Source organism: Tursiops truncatus, chromosome 2 (genome assembly GCF_011762595.2).
Source record: "Tursiops truncatus isolate mTurTru1 chromosome 2, mTurTru1.mat.Y, whole genome shotgun sequence".
Taxonomy (NCBI): domain Eukaryota; kingdom Metazoa; phylum Chordata; class Mammalia; order Artiodactyla; family Delphinidae; genus Tursiops; species Tursiops truncatus.
This window is the reverse complement of record NC_047035.1, coordinates 146776245-146803692: the sequence shown is the minus strand read 5'-3', so window position 1 is coordinate 146803692 and position 27448 is coordinate 146776245. Positions and strand designations below refer to the sequence as shown.

General features: G+C 36.4%; 1 protein-coding gene across 19 annotated transcripts in view; it reads right to left on the bottom strand.

The window, feature by feature from the left end:
* ZMYND11 (zinc finger MYND-type containing 11) overlaps window positions 1–27448 on the bottom strand; it is a 134781-nt gene that overhangs the window by 29308 nt on the left and 78025 nt on the right. For 11 of the 19 annotated variants that reach the window (XM_073801487.1, XM_073801485.1, XM_019945812.3 and 8 more), the window contains 3 exons: window positions 25038–25197; window positions 18039–18083; window positions 15200–15361 (listed from right to left, as the gene is read on the bottom strand). In XM_073801487.1, the coding sequence (XP_073657588.1) occupies window positions 15200–15361; window positions 18039–18083; window positions 25038–25197 (367 nt within the window). The remainder of the gene's footprint in view (window positions 1–15199; window positions 15362–18038; window positions 18084–25037; window positions 25198–27448) is intronic. The other 8 variants (XM_019945814.3, XM_033852293.2, XM_033852294.2 and 5 more) reach the window with 3 other exon arrangements.

Genomic DNA, 27448 nt, shown 5'->3' with positions numbered 1-27448 from the left:
TTCCAACATTATCTGATGCCGAGAAATCTTCAAAATTTGCATACCAAAAACAGCATTTAACAAGGTAAGAATCGGAAAATATTATACTGTCCCTGACATAATAACTTAGAGAACTATGCATTTTTTTCTTTTCTTGATGTTTAAAACTTCAACCAATTTTCAGATGAAAAGAAATAATAACAATAATGATATAATAATGATATAATGTAGAATCACTTATTTTATTAAAAAAAATTAATGGCTGAAATCCTTTAGGGAATATTTTAAAATAGCAATATTGAATGGTGAATTTCAACATAACATTATTCTCTGTTAAAAAGATTATTAAATGTCTGTGTCACAAAGGAATTACATACACTGCAGCACACACATCTACATAACTATTCTAAAGTGTCACAGATCTCTTCAGTAATAACTCCAATTCCTGTTAGTCTTGCCTAAAAGCTAATTAGGTTCCTTAATTTATCTCTCAGAAAATTAACTTTACATGAAGAAAAAAAGACAGGATTTTTTAACTTTTATGTCATTTCTAGACAGCTAGGAAACAAGGACCAATGTTCCCGTTTCCCTAGTCAAGGTTAATATACCATGACAGACACTGGACCATAAGTAGACTGCACTGCAGAGGACTGAGTAGGTTTGGGCCACTATTTAATAGACGCTTTAACTTTTTCAGGCCGCTACATTATGAGTCTCTACCCAGTGGTATTATTACTTACTCCCAAAAGAATTTTATACACAGGAAGTCATCTCAATATCCTAAGTACAATGGAAGAAGGAGCAAAACTTTCTCATGTAAATGAGAAACCTTAGCTATGGCTTAAGCAAACTGATTATACATACACAACATTAAAATATCTGCATAACAAGTGGAAAACTGTTTTCTGAGCTGGAGACTTACTTTCATACACTTCATGTTTGACATGATCCCCTCCCTTCCTCCTCACCTGGATTCTTTGGCAATGCAGTCAGTGCTCTCCTTACTCAGCTTTATTCTATGACCTGTGCAGTTTTATTATGGAGCAGTTTTTCTCAACCCCGGCCATACCTCAGATACACTGGTGGACTCCCATAAAATGCAGCTGGGCTCCACCCCTGAGCATCTGTATTGGAATTTCTAAGGGAAAGTTCATTCATTCACTGTTAGTTCCTCAGGTGGTTGTGACATCTGGCCAAGACCAAGTACCAATGGTGTAGATGTGGAGTTTAAAATGCAATGACATTTCCTGAACCCCAGGTTTTATAATCTCTGGGGAAAGGGACTTTGATGTAGCTTGTAAATTCTCATTTTAAACAAAATCCCCAGTGAGTCCCAGGCACACAAACACATGAGAACTATTAACGGCTCCCTCCTGTAAGCCAGAGTAAAACAGTGGATCTGAAACACAATCAGCTATTAATGCTTTTGTGTAAACATTCTTGCTAGCACGGCCATCCCTCCAAGCACTGCTTTCTATACTAAACAGCTTGATGAGCTATTGGATATAGGGAAGAAAGGGTAAGAAGGCCAAGAAGGCTTTTTCCTCACCTCCTGGGAAACCTATATTCCCTTAAAAAGAGAGGAGAATAAAAACAAATGCTTCCAGGGAGTTTCCTGGTGGCCTAATGGTTAGGATTCCGGGCTTTCACTGCCGTGGCCCGGGTTCAATCCGTGGTTGGGGAACTGAGATCCTGCAAGCCGCATGGCATGGCCAAAAACAAACAGACAAAAAAGCCAAATGCTTCCAACTACATGCTCTATCATGCCAACTTGGAAATATTTTGGGAGGACTACCAACACTGCAGATCCCAAATATCATTCTGGTCATTAAATCATACAACTGTGTATAAATTCAGGTATAACAGCAACCTACATCAGATTAGAAGTCTTGTAATACTATCTGTGGGGTCATGGTTCTTTTAATAGGTAACATATTATTCAGGTGAAATATACAACCAGCACTGTATGTAGTGCTGAAATATTACTTTAATGCTCACTAAAAATTGTGCCAAACTAAGCAGGGTGGGAACACTCTCCTCTCTGGGTCTCCCATTGAACACCTCGAGCTCAACCAGGCAATGAGTGCTCTTGAAGCCGATGTCCACTAGTGCTGGGACGTCTGCAGTCACTTGAGAGGCGACGGTGGGGATGGGTGCTCACTGCATCCCCTGCAACATGGCTGCCCTGTCTCCAGGGCTGCTGTGTATTCTACACATGCACAGTAATATTTTTTCTCATTTCTGCACTCTCAACATCAACCTATGAAGTACTTCACTGTTAGTTAGAATCCAACTCCTTTTGGTTTTAGAGCCTTAGAAAATAAAGCAATTCAATGTTTCTCTGTGGGTGAAATTTATGCAGTGCTAGAATCAGAATATCTCTACAGGCATACCTCGTTTTATTGCACTTCGCAGATACTGTGATTTTTACAAATTGAAGGTTTGTGGCAACCCTGCATTGAGCAAGTCTATTGGCGCCCTTTTTCCGACAGCATTCGCTCACTTAGTGTCACTAGGTCACATGTAGTAATTCTCATAGTATTTCAGACTTTTTCAATATTACTATATTATTATATTTGTTACAGTGATCTTTGATCAATGATCTTTGATGTTACTATTGTGAAACGATTATGACTCGCTGAAGGCTCAGACGATGGTTAGCATTTTTTAGCGATGAAGTACTTTTTAATTAAGGTATGTACCTTTTTTGACATAATGCTATTGCATACTTACTAGTTTAAACATAACTTCTATGTACATCCAGAAACCAACTAGTTTGTGCAACTAACTTGATTGTGATATTTGCTTTACCGTTGTGGTCTGGAACCAAATCTGCAATACCTCCGAGGTATGCCTGTATAGCTAAAATATCCTAACCAACTGGTTCGTTCTTTGAAATAAAAAAATATTGAAACTTTTTGAAACAGTAGGGAAAACCCTATTTTACTTTGCTTAAGTTTAGGTAACTGTGCATTACATTGTTCATGTAATTCCCCTGTTTAAATGAAGGTCTATTTTCAGTTCGTATTTCCTTTCCATAGAGAATCTACAAAATACATGGGTATTACATGCTCTCAGAATGCTTTTACTTTGGTTTCACCTGTTTAAACATTTCTAGATTAATTGCTAATTTAGCATAACCGTGTGCAGCAACATTTCTTTCTGGGAAGACTCCAAATGTACAGAGTTCAGGCCGAGGGCCTTAATTTTACAAAACTATATAATAAATGATAAATTAGAGGATAAAAATCTGATTTTGTATCATGTTTAAATTTGCTTAGAGTAAGGTGCTAAGAGAGTATCTCTCCTCTTCAGTGTGCAATTTAAAGTGGTGATATACGCTTAGGAAAGTGACTATATTTCAGCAAAATGTAAAAGGAAACAAGGGGGATGGATGACTTTCTGCGGCTAAATGGATGTGACCCACCCCCACCCTTCACAGCTCCAACTCTGGCAAAATATTACTACCTAGAAAGTCCCCTACACATTTTATAAAGTGCCACCCAGATTCAGGCAGCCCACTTCAGTGCTGATCACCTCTGGTTGTGCATTAGAACCGCCTGGGAAAGCCTTTAAAAAAACACCAATGTCCATTTATACAAAGTTCTGGAACAGGAACAACTTATCTGACGGACATTAATGACAGTGACGCCCATCTGGTATGGGGTGGGATTCAATGGTCATGTCGGTGGGACTTGGGTACACAGCTATGTGTGCATTTGTCTATTTCTCAAGTGGCATATTAAAGACTTGTGCAAATCACTGCAATGTAAATTTTACCTCCAAGGAAAAAGCCACCACTGTCTAGGTGCCACCCAGAGATGGTGCTGACACTGGTTTACAGAGGAGCCTGGGCACTGGCAGTCCTAACACCCCAGGTATTTCTCCCAGGCAGTCCCGACTGAGAACCACTGCACAGCAACATAAGAGAGGCTGTTTCCTTACACAAACACATGCAGTGGCCCAACTCACCTCTGCTGCTGTCCCAAGAAGAGTCAAGAGGCAAAGCTGCGAAGCTGGCTTCTAAAGTGACACCAGGTCTAGAAGCCGCTCTGTCTACTTGCTCACACTAACAGAAAGGCACCTCTCTTACGTTCCAACTATTTGTTGGTTCTCTTCAGTTAAGGTATTAGAAACTTCAATCATTCTGGCTGTATAGGAGTCACCAAAAGAAGTTTCCTATCCAAGGAGGATTATTTTTTTGAAAGCCTCTATGTTACTTGTTTATTTTTTTACTTGCTACCCAATACATCTTTTCTGGTGACAGATATGGGATTCTACTGAAGATGTAGGGCAAGAATTGAAGTGCGTGTGAACACTCCAGTTGGTAGGTGTATCCAGGAGGCTGGGGGAGCCCACTTCCCACACGTGCAGGCTGAGGCACTTGCTCAGAGAAGGGAAGCAAACAAAAGAGAAGACCCTGAACAGATGCAAAATCTCTTTCAACAATTTGTAGGGACGAAGCACTTGTTATAAGACGCTTTCACATTTGCTAAACTTGTGGGCTTTCTTTTTAACACTTTCTGGTTATGATTTAGAGAGCTGGCATTTCACAAAGGAAATCAACAGAGCACACAGCTCCGTCCAGGGCTGCACCCTAAGACTTCTAAGGACATCTTAGTTAGCATGTTGTGAGCTGCCTTATGTGACAGTCACAGCAGAGTTGGTGCCTGTCGGCCAAACCAGGACATTGGCGTGGCTTGGAAAAAGCCACTATAAGAGAAATGAAAGAGGTAGCTTCTAAGGTAAACACCATTCTGCTTGTAACATAACTAAGCAGATAGCTCTTGACAACAAGGTAAGAAAAAGAGAAAAATAGTGCTGTATAAAATCTGCAGATTATTTCAGATCCAATTCTTTCTCAGACTTTGAAGAACTGCTTTGCAGACCTCAGAACTCCTCAGTAAAGGCCTTTTCGTAAGAGTGACAGCTCAGGATCCACCAGAGTGAAGCCCAGTAAGTGTTGGTAACTGCCCATATCACCTGGCAGCATACAGGAGTGACTTTGGTCAATATCTACAAATAATAAAGAGCGAAACTTCCTACTACATGCCCAAAGTTGCTGCAACCATTGTTAGACAACAGAAATCACATGGCCAAAGCTGTGTTACAGAGGTGGATAAGACATCCACTAACCTAAGATGCACTTAGGTATATTACAGATAACCGAGGGGCTGCTTCCCTTTAAGGGAAAAATAACAGAAAATCTTGAATATCTTCTGAGTAAGGAATTCTTAAGCCAGTTACAATAATTGCTGGATTATAGCAAATCAAATGAGTCTAGGTAGATACCACAAGACAAAACATGAATAAAGTAATTCAGCCACGCTCAGTGCCTTACGGTGTTTTTTGGCTGGAAGCAGGTAGGAACAAGTTTTGATCCTGTCAAGGTTTATCCACAGCTGATTATTGATAATGATGCCCAAGCACCATTATTTGAAGGAACATTCAGGACTGAACAGTCTGGAATTTTCAATGTGCCCTAGAAACATAGGGCACTTCAGTTGTAGAAACATATTTCAGCAGAGAATTAACTTCTGGAAATACCACTTCTATACACCAAGTATCCAAAAGAAAAAAAGAAGTGTAAAATCAGAAATCCAGGGGTCTTTTCCTCAGATAATATATCTGTGCTGCTCACCTCGCCAAATCCAAGCTCCCAAGTCTGTTATTAACAAGGGCTTCCCACTTTCTTGGGGATTCCCAACACCCAAAATGTTCTTCCCACAGCAGGCTGGACCAGAGGCAGGCAAACTTCTGTGAAGGGCCAGATGGTAACTATTTTAGGCTTTGAGGACATTCAGTTAGTGGCTGTCTCGACTACTCAGCCCTGCCATTGTGGTGAGAAGACAGCTATAAATAATGCATGCGTTCCATGAACAGGGCTGTGTTCCAATAAAACGTGTAGATACTGAAATTTTAATTTCTTATAATCTTCACATGTCACAAAATATTATTTCTGTTTTTCTTCAACCATTTGAAAGTAGAAAACCCGCCCTCAGCTCATGAGCAGTACAAAAACAGGTGGTGGGCTTGATTTGGCCCATGGGTCGTAGTTTGCCAACCCCTGGACTATAAGTTCTATGACAGCAGGGTCCATGATGGTTTAGTTCAGTGTTCTTTTGCCAGGGCCTCGTACAGTATCCAATAGTAAATACTCAATAAATACTAGTTGAATTGAACTAATGGCAGTCATTACTAACCAACTTCACTGCCTACTAGAAAAAAACATTCCATGTAGTTGAACTCAACAATACAAGATCCTTCCAAAATGTGAAATACTTATTCACACCCAAGCTGTGTTAGCACATTCAAGCCACTATAAACCATTTTGTTAATGTACCATTTCAGTGTCAAATGACACCTAAACATGGCTGATGTCCTCTGACAATCAGAGGCTCACTGGATGTCAGTGAGCGTGCAGGACTCCTGAGCCCCAACCCCAAGGATGTGTTCTAGAGGCACATCCAGTAATTCGGCTACAGATGGTCTCTGGGGCTTACTGGAGAAACACCAGTCTGCATATAAATTACCTATATTGTCAGAGGAACCAGGAAGCTCCAAGCTCTCCTCCATAACTATCTGTAATCACAGAATAGAAATGAATCCCAATGAATTTTAGCTGCACATAAATTGCCTATGTTAAGGAAATCAGGGGCTCTGCAATATTCTCTATAACCACTTGTAATGCTGGAATACAAAGGAATCAAAGAATTTATAAGAAACCCAATATCTGAGATTTTAACAGTAGAGCTGGTCTGGTGGGAGTGGCCCCAAGCCCTACTATTTCTCCTCTGTACCACTGGGACCCCAGCAGCCCCTCAATGACAATCACTTTCTAGCACAGTCTTCTAAAAATATACCAATGTTCAGTCTTGTTCACCCCCAGTACTGACACACTGAAATTAAGTCTCCTCTACAAGAGCAGAAGAACAGAACACCACACCTGCTGCCAGCACCAGCGTAGGAACTTGGTTAAACACTTCTGCATTCGGAGTGCATGACTTGCTATAGCTCCATCCTACATCTCCCATGGTCAGTCCAGCAACAATCATTTGCACTTGAGTTTCCGGCACTAGTTTTTTGGTTTTTTTAAACTTAAGTTTAAAAATCTCCCCTAGGCTGTCACAAATATGCCTTCTTACTCATAGGTAAAAGTTGAACTTGGAGGATAATTCAAACCACAAAGAACATGTTGAGGTGGATTCTTGGAGTGTGTTGGCAAACATGACTCTACTCCCAAGCACTCTCTACTTGAGAAGCTGCTCCTACTGAATCACTAATGCACAGGGTTTCCAGACTTCTTCATGGAGATTTACAAAACAGCACTGAATGCTACTTCAGCTGTATCTATATTTATTAATTTTAACAGAGTCAACTCTTTGCTCTCTGATTGAGGTTGAGAGGTTTTGACTAAGTTCAGATGATATAATCAGCTTTGTATCTGCCAGTCCAGGGTGATTTACCAACTATTAAAGTATAGTCTCAAATTAATTCCACAAGTCACACAACTGACTGGTATTGTGAAAACATGGAGTATTTCTATATCCACTACATCCACATAGAAATTGCTATAATACTAGCTATAGAGAGAAGGGTGTTATGTTATTCTTGTTATGTCAGGAATTTTATCATTCAAAATTAAATTTACTTTTGGACATAACTTTAAGTTGTTTTGCAGCAGATTACAGGGATTTAAGAATAGGAAAGGGACATTTGAAAAAGTTCATAGAACACAGGTTGTGTCTCCTTGTTCCTTCCATCTTCTACCAACACTAGTCTTTAAAGAAAGAACAAGATTCAAAAGGCAGAGGGAGGACGGATTCTTCAATGGAGTAAACCTTTCCATTCTCTCTTCTGAAAATAACTTACATGTCTCTGTTTTGGGGTCGCGGAATGAGTATCATATGTTCTCTGCTTAATGAGGCTGACAACCAGCCAACATTACACTACCTACCTCCCCACTCCTTCCCCTACCTCCCCACTCCTACCTCTCCACCCCTTCCTCTCCGGCCTCATCACTGCAGAGACAATAAAAGGAAATTGTGCGCACTTTGTTCATATTTTCAGTACATCAATACTGGGAACACTTATCTAGATTAAGTTGTAACCATCTTGATGTAGGAACCAGTCCAACTATTATCTCTTTAATCCCTTATAGCTAAAAATAAAAGATAAAGCTCAATTAACATTTTTTAAAAGCCACTAAAAAGATACATCTCAAGGACAAAATACACCCCAAACATTTCACACTCACATCCAACACCTTCTGACTGTAACTTGTTAAATTCATCATGGGGAGGCAATGTAGAAAGTATGGATTTTTTCTTTCTTGCTTGGCTCCAGGTAGTTTTATAAAGAGCTTATATAACAATACATGAGATTTTACAATTTTATATCCTAGATCCAATTTTAAAAATCCTTTATCAGGGCTTCTCTGGTGGCGCAGTGGTTGAGAGTCCGCCTGCCGATGCAGGGGACATGGGTTCGTGCCCTGGTCCAGGAAGATCCCACATGCTGCGGAGCGACTGGGCCCGTGAGCCATGGCCGCTGAGCCTGCACGTCCGGAGCCTGTGCTCCGCAACGGGAGAGACCACAACAGTGAGAGGCCCACGTACCGCAAAAAAAAAATCCTTTATCAATGTTCCCATTACTTTTTCCTCTAGTAAAGCCAGGAATGAATACCAAAACTGCCTTACAAAGTAATTGGTTCAGACAAAGATCTTCTTAAAAATTAATTTTCTACTTTTGTGAGTATAAAAATAAGACCCCATTGTCTTTAAAAATTGTAAAAAAAATTTGATTAATGTTCATTCGTAGCTTTTAATACTATGATTGTCTACATTTTTAAAAAACGCTTCTTCTATTTTATTTAAAAATCAAATCTCTACTCCAGAATTGATAATATGTATCTTGAAGGTAAAAGTACTTACTTTCAGGGTGAAAATATTAATAAACTTCCCACATTAAAAAAGGAAGACTAATCAGAAAGCAAGAATACAGTTTCACAGTAGATACACAGAGTAAAGAATATACGTTCAAAATATTTTCGTTTCACATTTTGTCCTGTTTCACTCTGAACATTAAATGAGAATTCTCCTTAATTTTGAGATTTAAAAAAACTATACTGCCTACATACCCAAAAGAATGAAAAATGAATTCAGAAGTAAATTTCTATCTCCAGTTTCAAGAAATAGCTTTCATCAGGAGTCACAGTACAAATGACTCAAATATAACTTACCCAGAACTAAGTTAACAGTGACAAGTCAGTATGTACCCATGGTGACCTCCTAAATAGCAACTCAGTCTTGGTTTAGTTTTAGTAAACAGTTAAATTCCCTTGTTTTCAGTAGCTGTCTACCGAGTATACTCTACCCCATGTGAAAAAAATATATAGTACCTGGGGATTAACATCCAATCTAAAAGTTAATTTTAAATGCTTTCTATAGACTTCTTTCTGTATATATCTATTAAGTTGCCTGTAAAATAGACATCTTCATTCTAAATATTTTAAGGAGAAGCTGCAGTAGTAGGGAGATTTTAGGAATAATTCTTACTAGTGTAGCTCCCTTCCTCGGATCTCCTTAGATGGCCTACTAGTCAAGCATCAGAGACTCAGGCACTGCAAATTTGGGAGAGCTTTGCGGATTAGATGTAGAACCAAAGTATTCTTAAATAAGTAAAATTCTCCCATATAAATTCTTCTTCATTTTCGTATCTACATTTTCTTGTGTTTCTGTATTTTATTAGTAGGCTAAGTTGATTCACCATACATTTGTACATTAACACAAATTTTAAAGTTTGTGACCCTTAAACAGAGAAAAATACCATATGAAACATTTGTGGGCAGATGAGTATTTTATAGTTTTAAAGACATACTGGAATAATATATCCCCTATCCAATACTTTGAATGGTATTTTTTCTTTTGTGACTTAAGTTGATCCCTTCATATGTAAGTCACGACAAGTGCATCATAAATGGGATGTAAAGTGAATCAAAGATGTTAAGGATATAAATAGTAATACAACATTTTTATATTATAAGACAATTATAAAAGCCTAAGATATGGGTAAGGGAATAAGAGGTACAAACTACAATGCATAAAATAAATAAGCTACAAGGATATTTAGTACAACACAGGAAATATAGCCAATATTTATAATAACTAAATGGAATATAACTTCTAAAAATTGTGAATCACTACGTTGTACACCTGAAACACATAATATGTATGTCAACTATACCTCAATAAAAAAAAAAAAAAATCTTTGGATGGATTTCACTGGAGCAGCACAGTGGACCAAATATGGAAAAGGAGGCAAGGAGGTCACTGCAGACTTCCCATTCTAGTACTTTCCATGGGAGCACAGTTCAGAGCCCTCCATTCTGCTCCCTAATGACAGATTTTAGTCCTAACATAAAATTTTCATTTATCTGAATTTGAAAGCAGTAACATGAATCTACAACTCCTTAAAGTTATAAAAACAAAATTCATTTATGTAAGGAACATGAACGTATTACAAGAGGATGGAGGAAATAGGGACCTTTCAAAATACTATTGTCTCAGAATTGTTAGCCTGGAAAGTGCCAACTATTCTGTTTTGCTATACAGTTTCCCCTGCAGTTGATCTGATTTTTGGGAAGTACCGGCTTAATAGCAAACACAGCACTATCAAATATTGTAGCCATTGATCTGTGCACTATACATTACATTACACCACACTGTAACTTACACAGCCACAATGCAGTGCTTGCTGTACGATCTGCTGCGCAGAGGAGGGGCGGCAGGGCGCAAGCTGGTTTATAACCTTCCTTTAGAATTCTTCCAAGTCGTAACTATGGCTTGATGGGGAGAACAAATGCCAGGCCACTCATGAGGCTGACATTTTATACCAAAATGTTTCTTTTGGAGTACTACAGGCATTTAGATATGCAGTTATAACACTGCACTAATACAGTAAGTAGCCATAAGCCACATGTGCCAAACTGAAATCCAGTTCCTGGGTCTCCAAGCCACATTCAAGTACTCAACAGACACATGCCCAGTGGCTCCTGCCGGACAGCACAGAGAGAACACTTCCATGCCCATAGAAAGATCTACCAGATAGCTATGATCTAAAAGGCAACATGGCACCAACCTGGGGGGTGGTCTTAGGGTTTCCTGTAAGATGTCACCTTGCCCATGTATTAAAAAGCCCGAGTAGATATCATTCAAACAGTACCATGATGTCTACCAGCAGGGTTGGAGGCCAGCAAGTGTGCAGTGCGTGCATGCACGCACACACACATACATGTACATGCATAGCTGCACACACACGACACACAAATGCATACACACAACTCTGACATGCATACACACATACACATTCACACACAGACATACACTGCATACACGTATGCTCACAGGCACACACGCACACACACACAGTCTTGTGTGCACACACACAGGCCTGCCTTCCGCAATTACGGCATCAAGGAAAAAAATGACTGTAACCTGCAAACCATATAAATGAAAATGAAGGAATATTAAAATGAGATATCCATTTGGAGCCTATCAGATTGGTAACAAAAAGTTGGAGAATACTTTCAATGTTGGTATAAATGGGTATAATCTTCTGAAGGACAACTTGGTGATTCTTTTAATCACAAACTGAAATGTGCCTATCCTTTAAGAATTCCACTTCAATGAATTTATCCTGTGAAGGCAATCAAACAGAATTAGGTAGACATATGTAAATTAATTCTCTTTTTTAAAAATATAATTGACTACATTTTGTTTAGAAGATATATCCTTTAGGCAAATAAAATCTCTAAAGCAATTTTCACTTAAAAGTTACGGTTTTCTCTTTTTTCTGGAAAATTCATGGCTATTTCAGGAATATAAAATTCAAATATATCTAAATATAACAAAATATAAACTTCAGTTTCATACAGAAATAAATTATTATGAGCAGACTGCTCTTCCAGGTGTAAGGGGGGCACGATCCCAAACACGGTGGTACTGGTGTCCCATCCCCCGCCCACCCTGACAGGTGAGTTTCAGTGCAGTGTTGCTTGTCAGACAGCACACGGAAACAACATAAATGTGCATCAGGGAAGCCCTTTCACACTGTAGAAAAAAGATGTCTGGGACATTGCTGAGGAAGCAAACTGGCTATGATCCAGCAGTGTATGTAAGCCATCAATCCATCCAGTTACACAGATGGATACAAATGGATGTGCATGTGCGCACAGAGAGGTCTGTGAGCACATTCACCTATGATGCAGTTGCATTTCTGGGAATTTTATTTTTTTGCTTTATCCTCCTCTAAATTATTTGAATTTTTTTTTACAGTAAACTTTTAAAAAAGTAATTTAAAATTCTTTTTTATTTTCAATTAATAAGAGTTCTCAGTAACAGGAGTGTGAAACAGGACATTACTTGAACTTTTTTCAAAGCAAAATGCTAATCTGATATTCATAGGCTCTATTTCAATAACAATCTACTGTACTTGTAAAACAATAGTTTAATTATTGTTTAGAAAGGCATACATTCCAAAGAAATATCTTCAGGGTTCTGAGATTCTTGAGATTTATTATGAAAACTGAAAAAACTATTCTAAATTGAGAAAAATTCCCATCATTGCCTTCTTAAGATATTTTGGAATTCATCAGATATATGATATAAAGTTACTTGAGCTGAAGTGAATCTGGTAACAGCTCACAGCTGGGTGAGAGGTAACCTATTCAATGCTGTAAGGGACAGAGGTTATATAAAAACAAGTCTTCTGACCATTATTAAGTATTAAAAATGTTTTCATCTTCAATTTTATATAGCAGTGATTGGCTTCTATCCTGTACTGAAATTTGGCCCTCGCATCTTATCTTCAAAATTCCTCATTAGTAAATCTAATTAATATATATTCTTTCCAAACATTAATTTCAAAGAAAAGTAGAGAAGTCATTATGCTGACTTGGAACCATAATTTTTAAGTTTCGGTCTATAGACTTAGTTCTCTTAGTCCAAGAATATTTAAATCTGGTCAGTCACTCTCACGTTAGATTATTAAAAACAGCTTTACTGGAAGTCTTGACACATCGTTTAAAAAAATAAATTAACCCAAAACCAACCAAAAAAGATATTTAAAATTCTCTTAGAATCTCAAGGTTATTATTATCCCTTTTCTCAGGAAAGAAACTGTTAGCACTTATCCTTTTCTTGAACATAACAATTTAAAAAATAGAACAGATCTAACATAGAAATAACTCTCTCTTTGGAATTTTTAAAGCTCAAGCTAAAACTCACCATCCCCAACCCAGACACAGGCTTTTTGAGTCTAACGAAAGAGTAGCTCACAGTCTATGAAAGGAATATGTGAATCACAATTTTTTATTGACTCACAGCATCATTTCAGTAAGCATAATTATATCACAATGTGAAAATATCTAGCCTGACAAAGACAAAAAGAAAACCAAAGGAAAGAAGAGAAAGGCAGGATGGGATTGGCTAAGCTCTACTTTGGCTATCACTTTTCTGTGTGAGCCAGCAACTCACTGAAATTTAAAATTTTTCATCTTATCAGTAAAGAGTAGAGCAAACACATTTAGAAAATGGAATCTGACTACTTGATAGAGAATTCTGATGGAGAAAGTATTACACATTTTCTTCAAAGGTATAAATGTTCCGCTTTCATTCTTCATGTAAGGAATATAAAACATCTACCATCACGTTTAACCCAACCTCAAAAATCCCAGTGTTTTTGTTTAAATTCTTTACTATGAGAATATGAACTAAATATTAGATATTAAAAAGCTATGGCTATAAAGACACAGGTGTGTCCAGAATTGTATTTCCTAAGTCCCTGAGTCCCTATTATTTGATCAGTGACCACACCTCTTTTATATTTTCACTACATTAATGCTTTTGTTCTTCAGATCTCATTAATTCTTTACTTCCTCTAGTGTAAATTGTTACCAAAAACCAGGATATATTTACTGGTAAAACACAAATCCATGAGAGTAAATTATGAGTATTAATGCAGTTCCCACACGACCAATAACACTGATTTCTTGTAGCCATTATAATTCTTGCAGACCTCAAAGAGGAGGTCTATACCTTGAGGCCTGACACTGATTTATTCAGACCTAGGGATTTATCACGACTTACCTAGCATTTAGGCATTTGATTACAAGTCATCATTACACATTTTTTAAAATGCAATCCCTATGGTCTTTTTTTTTTTTCTGCCTACTGAATATGTACAGCAGTGCTGTTAAGAAACATACCAAGGTAATACAAAGCCACAGACACTAAGGGAAGACTAGAATGAACACTGTACTTTGCTCGTCGTGCTGGCAAATGAGCCAGGAAATTTTTAGCTGATACCAAAGAGGAGATAAAGACAAAACTTTTTTTGGACGAATAAATGAGTATTATAAAACATATTCACCAACAGGACTCATGAGTAATCTGGGCAATTTGCATGGTTCCAAGTAAGTATCTTAACAATTTTAAGTACAAAACAATAGAAGTTCCAATCAAATAATTCTTTACTGATCACCATCAATGCCATACATAATGTAGTGTTTAGGCATCTCACATCACTCATATACACACATACCACATCTGCAACCAACAAGCACAGCCATGTATACTTTTCAATGGGGAAATAATATGAATGAAAATAATTGTGGGAAGTACCTATTTTACCTACCAGACTATTTCATTTTGTAGAATTCTTTATATACAACTGTTCCATCCCTCCACCCTCCAAATAAAAGAAATAAACTAACCCATGATATGACAAAAAATAAAGGCCACATTACATGGATATAAAATGGGAAGTAGATACAGAACGTTTCCAACAATGTGCCTTTTGCTACCTGTGTTTTCTGAGAAGCAGAGAGGACTGACTGAACAGACCTTGGGATGGGAGAGTGGTTCTTGATTCCTAAAGGCTATCCATTAAAGAGTCACACAATCCAGAGGGAATTGTAAAGTAAGAGAAAAGAGTATATTTTTACATGATTGAAACTTTCTAAAATCCATACCCTGAATATGTGTCCTGTGATATTCATTTATGATTGTTCTATGTTCATTAACCAACATTGCAGTAGATAACCCCCACCCTCCAGTACTTTATCCATTAACCTGGCAAGACCACCTGGGATATCTTGGTGCAGCTATTATTAATGAATTCCACCCCTCTGACCAGCACATTAAAGCTCATAGGTACTCACCCTGCAAACTGGGCACTGCCAGTGACTACTGCTGTCTCTAAGCCTGTACTCATCAGACAAACACTTGGAATGATACACACGAAAACACAGGTCACATATCAACACCTCTCCAGGCAAATGGCATTCAAAACAATACCAGTCATGATTTTCTGTTTCCCAGTCCTACAAAAAATACAAAATAGTTTCGTATGACATTTTGTCAATATCTGCAATGACTAAGAACAAAATTGAAACTAAAGTCCATCAGAAGTTAGGCATTATAAACAATTTTAGACATTTACTGTGTTAAAACAAGAGGGAAAAAATACCTAGAAATTCGCTTCTTTAAATTTTTAATTCTCTCCTAAACATATTAATATTCAGAAATATCTTAAGGTGATCTGATAACAAAACCAGTCCAAAATGAAATAAGTCCAAAGCCAATCCCAGTTCTAACATTATCTTTCGTTTTTATATAGTCTATGGGATAATTTCTTCAGTAAATGGAATACCCCAAAGCAAGATCTATAACTTAGTATTTCAAATAAACAAACCTCTGTTTTGTTCTGATTTTTTAAAAATATACTAAGTACTTAGCATACTTTGGGAACAGAGAGAATAGTAATAAATGGTGATGCTCACTATTCTTATCTTCTCATCCATGGTATTGGATGCTTTATTGAAAATAACCATTAATCAGAATGTCCATGTTCTGATAGGTTGTCAAATTTTCAGGGTCTGTTGAATTTGGAAAAATAAATTGAAAATGTGAAACTAAAGGTTTAATCACATTCTCCAAAGGACATTACCACAAAAAAAAAACAAAAAAGGAAGCAGGCTTATTTTCTTATTGGGACTATTCCTGGAAATAAAAGACCATAACTGCAGGTATACAGGTTTCTTCAACATTTTCTTTTTTGTTACACTCTTTTTTTTTGTACAGCCAGTACCATTTAAACACAAACAGGAGAATAGTGTAAGCTCCCTTAATTTGGAATTCATTCTTCATAAATATCACTCTTAGCTTTTATCAAAAAATACCCCTGTTAAGAGTGATGGATTAATTCTCAACCTTCTTTTGTAGATGTGGTAGTTACATGAATAAGGGTTAAACCCACATTTAGTGTTATCAAGGCCACTTCCCAATGGGGATCTTGAAATTTCAAACTTGGATTCTGCCATCATTTTTCTTTTTATAAATCACTGTCTACTCTGCTTCTGGGAGAGAGCAGCTTTTTCATTCCCTCTTACATCAATAACTCCCCCAATAAATTGGCTTCGATAGAGCACTTGTCTAGTAAGCACTGACTCACTGGCACCTAAGGTTCAAATGTATTACTGCTTGACCATATGAGAAGGCTACGTCTCTCTCCTTCAAAAGTGAAGGGAGTTGCTACTGTTCTGAAATTCACACCTTCCAATCTACATTCAGAGTCATGGCTAAAGTACATTAGTAAGTTCTACAAAAATGTAAACTTTTTGGTTTGCTTTTTAGTAAGAAATTGGCGGTCTTTATCAACCAAAGTAATAAAGAAAAAAGCATGACCATTTTTAGTTATTTGCTGCAGATGTATAAACTCTGGAGATTTACTATGGAGGAATAATTTCAGTCAGACTGCTTAAAAAATCGTAAGATACTGATTTGACAGAAAACCCTAATCTGTGCATGGTAGGAAAAAATCTCCCCCAAAAAGTTTGACACAGTGATGCCACAGAGACACAGTAAGTTGTGGTGCCTGGCTGTACTAAAATAACAATCATTGGTGTACCCCTTTCACAGAGCTCATAAGTAAGCTGCATTTTAGCTCTTTCAATGTCTGTATCAAAAAATCATTGATGATCTAGGTTTCAATGGAGATAAGATTTTTTTTTAATTAACTCTTCCCAAGTTTAAAACAAAGGATTTCAGAATATTTTCCTCGTATCTGTTCAGAAACGTCTTAAAGGATTTTCGTGGCTTATATATACTCATTATTAACAAAAGAAACTGCCATTCTTCATCATTTGAATTTTTTTACATTAATTCATCTTCCTGTGATTCTCAAAATGATAGTTACTAGGTTAACTAAGAAAAGGAAGCAAGAGAACACAAGTTTGGTCCATAGCTCCAGCCTCCCCATATCACCTCCTACCTTCGTCTATCCCTACCTTCTCCCATCCACCTATGAAACGAGGATGAAAACGGATCTTTCTTCAATGGGGTGTTTAATTCTAGACCTAGTTTTTCATAAAAATTATAGAAATGAAAGTGTAATTCAAATGAAGTAAAAGTAGAGAAACATTTGGATATATGTTTATATAATGGCATACAACTAACTCTTATCTGATATAAAAGAAAGTATGAGCTGGGAATGTATGTGCTGTTCATTCTTCTAATCACTGCAATAGCTGTTTAGAATATACAAAACATGCAAAAGTCAAGTTCAAAAGTTACTACATTCTGAATCCAGGAAACATTTTTCTGAGGTATAAACGATATAAGCATGTTTATTATAGGTAGAGTTGCCTACGCTTTGTCTTTTAGTAAACAGAATTCATTTATACAGTGCTTTTGACTAATACTCAATAATGTATGCCAAAAAGCTAAGCTTGCATTTTCACTGGATTTCACCAGAAATCAGCAACTACTCTACATTCAGTCTGATCAACATCATAATATGTGAAATGCCACTTCAATACAAGAAAGTTTTTAAAAAGCAAACCTATGAGCACAAAATCCAAAACTAGAAGCAATGTAAAGATAGTATGGTTTTAATGAACAATTCTAGCAAGAGTTAACTAAGCTAGCCTAAAGAAAGAGAAATTTAATTTTTAAAAAAGCAGAATTAAAGTAAAATAACATAGTGCAAAATTAGTTCACCTTGTTTGGGGTTGCTGTCCTGGAGAAAGGCTGCATACTGTAGGCCTTTCAAAATAAAAACAAAATAATCTTGGTCTCTCTACTATAACTTTGCTCAATATCAGGCAATACACAGAGCTAAAGGGATTTTGTACATGGTCAAACTGTTTTATTATTTGCTTTACGACATATTATTTTGCAGATGATATCAATTGATAATCTATCAATGTGCTAATCATTAATGAAAAGACAGTAGCATGCAAACTCAAGAATCATCACTAGTTTAAGAGGAAACTTTTACACTACCACAAAAGCTACAAAATGGACATAGAGAAAATCTATAGGAATTCATGTGCCATGAAACCTATAAAGATGTTAGAAAAACATTTTACTAACAAATTCAGCGTCATTATAAATTTGCACAAGATCATGAATGTATGTCTTATTGATCCGAAACTGGTTCAAGCTGGACTTTTTTTAAAAAATCAGGAGTGATGAATGTAAATGTGGTAAACTTGATAATTCACCACAGTGTGAAGTTTATACAGGCTGTCTTCAGAACCTAGTAGAAAACATTCCACCACCAAGAGGCAGCCTGCTGATCTACGTCTCTGTCACCATTTATAGCATTCAGTTAAGACTCTGGAGCCAGACCAGCTCAAATCCCAGCTTATAGGGTTTTTGTAAGAATCAAACGAGTTACAATGCTCGTTAAACTGTTAGCTGGTGTTATTAAGATGATCTATTTGCTATAGAGCACAAAACAGGAATTGACAAGTCACAAAATGATGTGACACTTTCAATTATACACGTGAATTTCTTCTTCAGGACCTTAAGTTCATTAAGACAGCTGACTCTGTAAGCAAGATGGAGCAAAAACACTGTTAACTTGGCGTTAGAGAAGACGCTGAAGCAAGAGGGCTCAGTGGGAGAACTGTGTCTGGACAGGGTCTCCCAAACTATCTACCCTCATATTCAAAAGAGAGTTCAGCTTTTAAATTAATTCCCTATTCCTACATAATGAGCAGATAAATCTTACATCATCAAATATGTGTTTCATGTGGTATTTTAACAAAGATACAATGTAAAATTAATTAATTCTATACAATTCTAGGTTTAGTTTAATTCTGTTAATAAATTCAGTTCATCATTGAGAGGTAAGAATTTTATGGTTAAATATTTGCAGTAATTTTAAATATTATTTTTTAATTAAAATATTAAAACATTGCTTAGTGAAATAAAATTTAGAAAGAGGGCAAAAAAAGACAGAACTCTCATACACACACACACAAGGTGAAAAGAGTATAACAGGATAGCGTGACCCAAAATATTCTATTGAATAAAATGGAAATTCTTCACCAAAGCAAGAATAACGTCTAAGTACATTACAGTTTTGCACATAGAACCATAGTATAACTGTTTTCTAATTAATAATCACCAATACTTCACTTACTACTTAATACTTTACTTAGTAAATAAACAATTGTTTATATTTTTGTATCTGATGCAGGTAACGACCTTTGGAAGAAATGTGTAGTTCTGCACATAATTAACATAAATATAATAAAATATATTTCACATTAAAAAAATTAACAGAATCCAAGGGATATGAAGTTTTGGACTTAGGGTATTTAAAACATATGACTGATTAATTTATGACAACTATAATTATAACAAGAAAAATGCAAAGATATAAACTTTTAAAAAAAATCTTACTTCACTGAGCTATATTTATGAAGTGGGCTAGGAAAGTCAAGCTGTTTGCAGGCCTCTCAATATTTTTCCAAGAACAAAGCAAGAGAACACTTCTGGACAGGGCTGTTTAATGGTGTGATTTCTGAAGAATAAGACATAAATCCAATCCTACCTCTTATACAAAAGATGTGAGCTTTTAGCCAAGTTTTAAGAGGTATATAAACCTTAGTTTCTTTTAGACTGGTCCTTTTGAATCAGGAGAAGCAGATGAAGATGGAAAGAAGTGCCTATCTTGTCCCTCTGTAAACTAAAACTAAATCCACTTATCCCCAACATAACATGTTAATCTCTTCAAGAAACCATAAAATTTGTATTCTCATTAATGATGCTTCTTAAAAGGTATCAAACCTTAACTAAAGACCTACATAAAAACTAGCATGAGGTCCTGCTTATCAGCAGAACAAACTGGATTATGTAAAAAGTACTGAAGCTGAAGCAGGGCTGACCAGCCAAGACCTGAGCTCATGTCTGCAGTTGCCCTCGAACCTGGTGGAAGGACTTTAACTGAAAATGTAAGCTGTGGTTCCTAAGCTGATACTTTATTTTTGGACTGGCATTAACCACGCAAGAAGAAATGAGACCCTGAGTCCAGATCTGGCAGGTAAGTAAAGAGAGAAGTAGTCTCATAGCAAACATCACCTTTTTACACTTCTAAGTTATCCTCTACACTGGTGACCAAATTATTTAATGTCAGATAAAAAGTATCTGTCAAATTATAGGGAGAGTCATAGCTTTGTGCCAGGGACCATGAATCAAGTTGGGAGTCACCAAATAAATAATATCAACTGCCTCAATATTAAAACACACGTTTGATATGTTTTCTCTGCAAATGATCCATAAATCAAGGTCACCGGCCCTACTGTACTTATACAGGCACACCTCGGAGATACTGCGGGTTCAGTTCCAGACCACCGCAATAAAGCTATTATTGCAAGAAGGTGAGTCACACGAATTTTTTTGGTTTCTCAGTGACATAAAAGTTGTGTTTACACTATACTGCAGTCTATTAAGTGTGCAATAACATTATGTCTAAAAAAATGTACAGACATTAATTTAAAAATACTTTATTGCTAAAAATGCTAACCATCACCTGACAACGCAGGGTTGCCACAAACCTTCAATTTGTAAAAAAAAGCACAATAAGCCAAATCACAATAAAACGAGGTATGCCTGTATTACATTGAATATTTTTATAAGACCTTTCTATCTTTAGTGGGTTAAGAGTTTAACTCATAAGAAATTAACTTGTATTTATTACAAAGGGAGCTAAATACCAAACTCAACTCAGCTGAGCAATGGTAAAATTCTGCCCAAGAAATATATTTCTCAAGTTGTTAGAATAGAGGATGTGAAATATCTTGATCGAATATGGATTGAATGTAACCATCCATGTACATTAGTTTAGAGCAAGCAGATGATGAAGCAATCTATGGAAACATGTAGTCTTTCTTTAAAAATTGAAAAATCAAAAGAAACAAGCCTTGATATAACACAACAGTTTCACACTGTGCCCAGGTCTAGTGGCCTTTTACCAATATAATTTCAAAAGCTTTAAAAACGATCTCTAAAAGAATTATTCAGATCATGAGTGAATCTTAATGACAGAAATCTGGAAATTAAGGACTACCATAGAAAACTTACAAGTGTTGCCCAGGTTCAGCAAGCTTGTCGTTTTAAAAATTGGTTGGTACATATACTTTTACTTGTTTAATTCTGCTAATATTTAAGCTAACCATTTAAAATTGAGAGAGGCCTCATTTTTAATAATTATGTTTTTCATTCTACTATCTCAAATGCACATATTTAAAATATCACCGTGAAGATGCTTGTCTATTGCTGAATTTTATCATAGTTTCTCCAAATAAATTATCACTTCAATAGAGATACAAATGGTGGTTAATATCAGCATCTCAAAATGTCTAAAAATCATTCCATTCCTAGCAGAAAGAGTCTCAGTACAATGGAGGCTACTCTTTGACTTACACAGGCTTCCTCTTAAACGGTTATATATAATTATATCCTGAAATAGTCTTAGAGTTAGGCTTTTATTACATGAGAGCTGGGTTTAATAAAAATATTGTTCAAGATATGCATATTTTTCAATTGCATCAAGTTTTTAAAAATAAGCATTCAAAAAAAGGTAGCAAGGAGGAATAAAAACATGACACAACAGACTCTTTGCTCAATGATAGTTGAGTGGCCTAAAGAAATGACACTCTTGCCTACCTTCTCTTTCTCAACATAATCATGGCCGTGAATACAAGAGGATTCCAGCCTCTTTGCTAATACAAGGTATCTCGAGGGATATAACTTGTGGCACTTATCAAGAGGAAAACTTTTCCCCCACCTCTGAGCTATAGCTACTATTTTTAGAGGCTATAGAAGGAAAAGAAGAAGAGCTTTACTACCATTTTTCAAATGACTTGCTGAGTAAAGAATCTTTGTAACTTTGAATAAAGGTTTAAAAATGAATAGCCAAAAACTCCTATCCCTTTCCTTCCCAAGGCCATATATACCTACTTGACTTTTTCTTCTCTTGATAATGAGTAGGAAGTCAACAAAAATAATAACGTACACCTTTCAATCTAAAAACTCAAGCTTTTAGAGGAATCATATCATATACAAAGTGGAGAAACTATAAAGGAGAGTCCCAGACTGAAATGCCAGCATGCAGGGCTGTCACTAGCCCACAAAGTACCTTTGTGCCAATTAGAAAGTTGACCCTTCCCTAAGACTGATTTTGTTAGAACAGGATGCTTTACTGCCATCTGCTAGAGATCTGCTGAATAAACATGCAAGTACCTGATGTCTGAGAAGTAGATGGCACTTCCTAAGCTGTGCGGTTCAAAACCGGCCCCGATACACAGCAGCCTGCATGCACAGGCCACACAGTCCCTACAAACACACAGAGCTGGCCATTGTAAGATGACTGTGCTGTGCCAAGTGTGACCCATGTCAGTCACGTGTCCTTCTAGAGTATTCTTAGGGCATGAAAACTATAGCACACAGACAGCCCCAGGGTCGGCAGGTGGTCCACCAGCCATAACCATGAGATACACATATAATTAGTTTCATCATTTTATATCTGCGCCTTAAATATAGATCCATCATCTTATGGGAAAATCTCTTAACAAATCTTGCGTTTGAGGTTACAGGTTAAAAGTAAAAAAAAACGTGATGGGAATTTTTGCTTGCTGTTCAGTAAGAAATTTGTGTGCTTTTGCTACTCTATATATAGGCACTTCTTGTTTTAAACATACTTATTCACTAGTCAAAAACTTGCTTTGAGTACATAGTTATATGCTTTCTACAAATAATCTCATTTAATCCTCAAAACAATCAAATGAAAGCTATATTAATGTGTCCCTGTTACAGCTGAGGAATGAGGATCAGAGGTTAAGAAATTTCCTCAAGGTCATACAACTAAAAAAATACTTGAGATGGGATTGAAACTCTCATCAATTGTAACATAGGCGACCTTAGCTCTTTCAACTACACTACATTGCCTATGTATTTTTAATAGTTGCATATTTCATAAACTAGGTATAATTCTAATATACTTGTAGTTAAATCATATACACATACTTGGTATAAAAATGCTTGTGAATAAGAACCAACCAGAATTAATAAAATCTGTATACACTGTTTGATTTACATGTAAGATTTCATCTAGAAAAAAGAAAAAGGATGCTATAAAAATATATGCAGTAAGAACACGCAAAAATAAAAGTAGAATACAGAACCTAATGTAGTCGTGAACATACAACTCATTAACTGCTTGTTGAATTAAACTGAACAAAAAAGCCTCAACTTGAAGGGGAAAAAAAACAGATGGAAAAGGACAAAACTAAAAAGGAGAAATAAAATCACTTTTATGAATAAATGTACACATGATCCACAAACCAAAGTCCTGTGGATTAAGTTGCATTTACTATTGGTTAGTTACTATATACAGCTCAGAAATTATTGGGTTGGCCAAAAAGTTCGTTCGCTTTTTTCTGTAACATGTTATAAAAACATCTAAATAAACTTTTTGGCCAACCCAGTATCAATATACCCTTCTGTACTAAATCTGTACATGGCTAAGTGTTTTGGGACTAGAAATTTTATATTATCTAGATTATTTTGAGTGTATAATAAGGTATCAGCTAATCATGGCCCTCCTTTAAATGTCTGCTGTAGACAGATTTATGTCACTTGACATTATTATTATTATTATGGCCTGGCACCCAAAGTTTCTTTATTGGCAAAAAGCTTTACTTTTCTGTAAGCTAAAGAAGAATTAGCTTACAGAAGAATTATACTCCTATAAACATTTTCACCTAAGTTTTCAAGAATACTTCTAGTGCACAAATCAAATGATACCAATGAAATTAAACATTTTTTTCTTCCATGTTTTCTGTTTGTGGAAAACGTGAATTTTTTTTCCAGAAACTTTCAAGGCACATATTAAATTAACAAAAACAGTGTAAAAAACTAACAGCCTCTCTAAGTATATAACTGATAGCTGCCTCTGTGGACCAGCTCCCCACAGAAAACAGTGTTCTTAGTTTATTGCTCTCAGACCTAACAGGTGGGTGTTTGTGTGTTGGCTCAATTGCCTAGAGCCAGAAAGGGAAAGACAATGTTTGGGGGAAATGTTTCCACAAATAACCAATTTTAAGATTTTTGTGTCATTTTTATAATTTTAGGTTTTAGAGAATTCATGATAAAACACTCTCAATATATCTAATTACTAAATCTATTCCTTTCAGAACTAAAAAATTAATGTTTATTATATTTGAAAGCTTTCCAAAAATAGACTTTTCATGAAGGTATTAGAAAAATCAAAAGCAAATAAGGTAGGAAGACAGAAACAGTACACATGAAACCAAGCTTTACATTAAAAAAATATACTTCTATATGTGCCCCTAAGCAAAAAAGTATATATCCCTTTCAAATCTGTCTAGATGGCATCAACATTATCCTCATCGAAACATTTTTTACTAATATTTACTGAAGAAAACGCTTAGGAGTACCATTAAATTGTGCGTACATTAAAAGGGCTTTCCTTTGTTTTATTTTTCAGATTCAAGGTAATCTAGACAGAAAAAGCAGGCTCCAAGTTTTCTCCTAAAGAATCAGGAAGGAAAGTATCCATCCTACCAATGTAGTCCTTAATGTTAATAAAAACTGTGGAAGTGAATATTACTAAACTTCTGAAAATAAATTTCTATGGGTTATATTTAAATAACGTTCCAGATTTATAAAATAAAAAAAACTTACAATCTCATCGCCTGGCAACCAATATCCTTCCTGTTCGATACCAGCTTTTGAACCTTTGCAGCCCACTGTTAGCGTTTCCACAATAAGACCATCTTTCACAGCCAAGCTCAGCTGACGAGTGGTCTCTTTTGGATGCATACCGTGGACTCGAGACATGTACCTGAATACAGAGGAAAAACAAATTTAAAATCCCTTAGTACTAAAAAATAAAAATGAATAAAAATAAGAAAATAGAGGTGATTTCTCTTTTATTGTGACATACTTATCAGAGCCCTGCAGAAAGAGAGAAAAGCCAGTCCTCAATACTTAACTCTTTCAATTATCACGATATTTTAAACCTTAAGTCTACTTTGTATATTTAGAGGAATATTTCTTCAAAATAGTCCCAAACTAGCATATATAAATCATTTAACAGATTTTAGTCAAACATCCCATTTAGTTCTAGCCTCTGTAGCAATTGCCACTAACCTCCACTCTACAGATCCTAAGTCTAGAATTTTATAATCTTCAAGATGTTAGAATATAAAGTACTTTTACTCAAAACTTAGGGAATGACACTAAAGAAAATACAGGAATTACACAAGTGGTTGTCAACATATAAAGAAAACAAGAATGAATGCTGTGATCAATAAGGCAAATATGTGATTTTTCGATTAAATATATTTTGAACTCGATCACTAAAGAATACAAGCTCTTCCTGATTTATAGTTACATGGCATATTTTTTAATTAAAAAATTTTATTTCAAACACACCCTGTACCACAGAGAATAATATTGCAGAATCTCTTGTACTCAGCAATCATACTGAACTCATGGCATATTTGCTTCATATCATTTTGTTTTTTAAGGAAATAAAATGTTACAGCTACAGTTGAATTTGTGCCATTTTCCATTCCCCTCCAATCAAACCCCAACACCCTCTACCAGTAAACTAGGATATCCCGACACAAAAACGTACTATGAGACAAACCAGGCTGGCCTCAGTCTCTCCAGAGAAACATTCTGTGCTGGAAGACAGAGCAGAAGTGCCCAAGTGTCTGCAAGAAAATTAAGTACGACACGAGGATTCTGTATCCAGTTAATCTGTCATTTAAGTATCAAAGCAGTCAAAACAAATCATTTTCAAAATGCAAGGGCTTCCCTGGTGGCGCAGTGGTTAAGAATCCTCCTGCCAACGCAGGAGACATGGGTTCGAGCCCTGGTCCGGGAAGATCCCACATACCGTGGAGCAACTAAGCCCGTGCGCCACAACTACTGAGCCTGCACTCTAGAGCCCGCGAGTCACAACTACTGAGCCCGTGTGCCACAACTACTGAAGCCCATAGACCCTAGAGCCCGTGCTCTGTAACAAGAGAAGCCACCGCAATTAGAAGCCTGCGCACCACAACAAAGAGTAGCCCCCGCTCAACCGCAACTAGAGAAAGTTCATGCACAGCAACAAAGACCCAATGCAGCCAAAAATTAACATAATTAATTAATTAATTTTTAAAAAAACCTAAAAAAACAAAATGCAAGAACTTGGGACATCCCTGGCAGTCCAGTGGTTAAGACTCCACACTTCCAGTGCAGGGGTTGCGGGTTCGATCCCTGGTCGGGGAAATAAGATCCCATATGCTGCTCGGCGCGGCCCAAAAATTAAAAAAAAAAAAAAAAAGCAAGAACTTATCCCTGAAGAAACTTCTAAACTCAGGGGATGAATTTCAAGCAAGACAAGGAGTAAACTGTGGCAGAGGGACTGCAGAGCCTTCTGTGTCTTCAGTTCATGGAAGAGAACTGTTTTCTGTTTAGGAGATAACTGCATTGGCAGAGAAAACAGCACTATTTAAAGTTAACTGGAGGGTAAGAAGGAAGTGACGTGGGGAGTCGCAGCCCCACTGTAGTAGGAGAAGGGGCAGGAGAAGACAAGGTGGAGTCAGTCCACACAGACCGATTTGTCAACTTTACTGACTGTCAGTCAAGGGAGACAAATCATGCAGTAGAGGTATAAATATATTTTGATATATAAAGGTCAACACCAATGGAAATAATCAACTGAAGTTTGGAAAATGGGGAAGGGAAATGGGCAAAAGTGAAAATGTACTAATTTCCTCACTGTTCACAATAGGGAGCCAACAGAAATTCTCTTAGGAATTAAGCACACCACTGCATTTAAGTTTATAAAGGTACTCTTTGAACAAAAACACAAAATTTCTAAGTTATCTGAAGAAACTCATAAAAAACACATTATGTAGCAAGATAAAAACCAACAAAAGAAAGGCTATTAAACATGAGAGGACCAAAACCAAACAAGTTTGTCTTTCTAATATATACAAATTGGCTAAACTCAACAATTAAAAGAAAAACACATATTGGATCACAAAACAAAAAATATACTATCTACAAGAGACACTTAAAGTGACTTAGACTGAAAA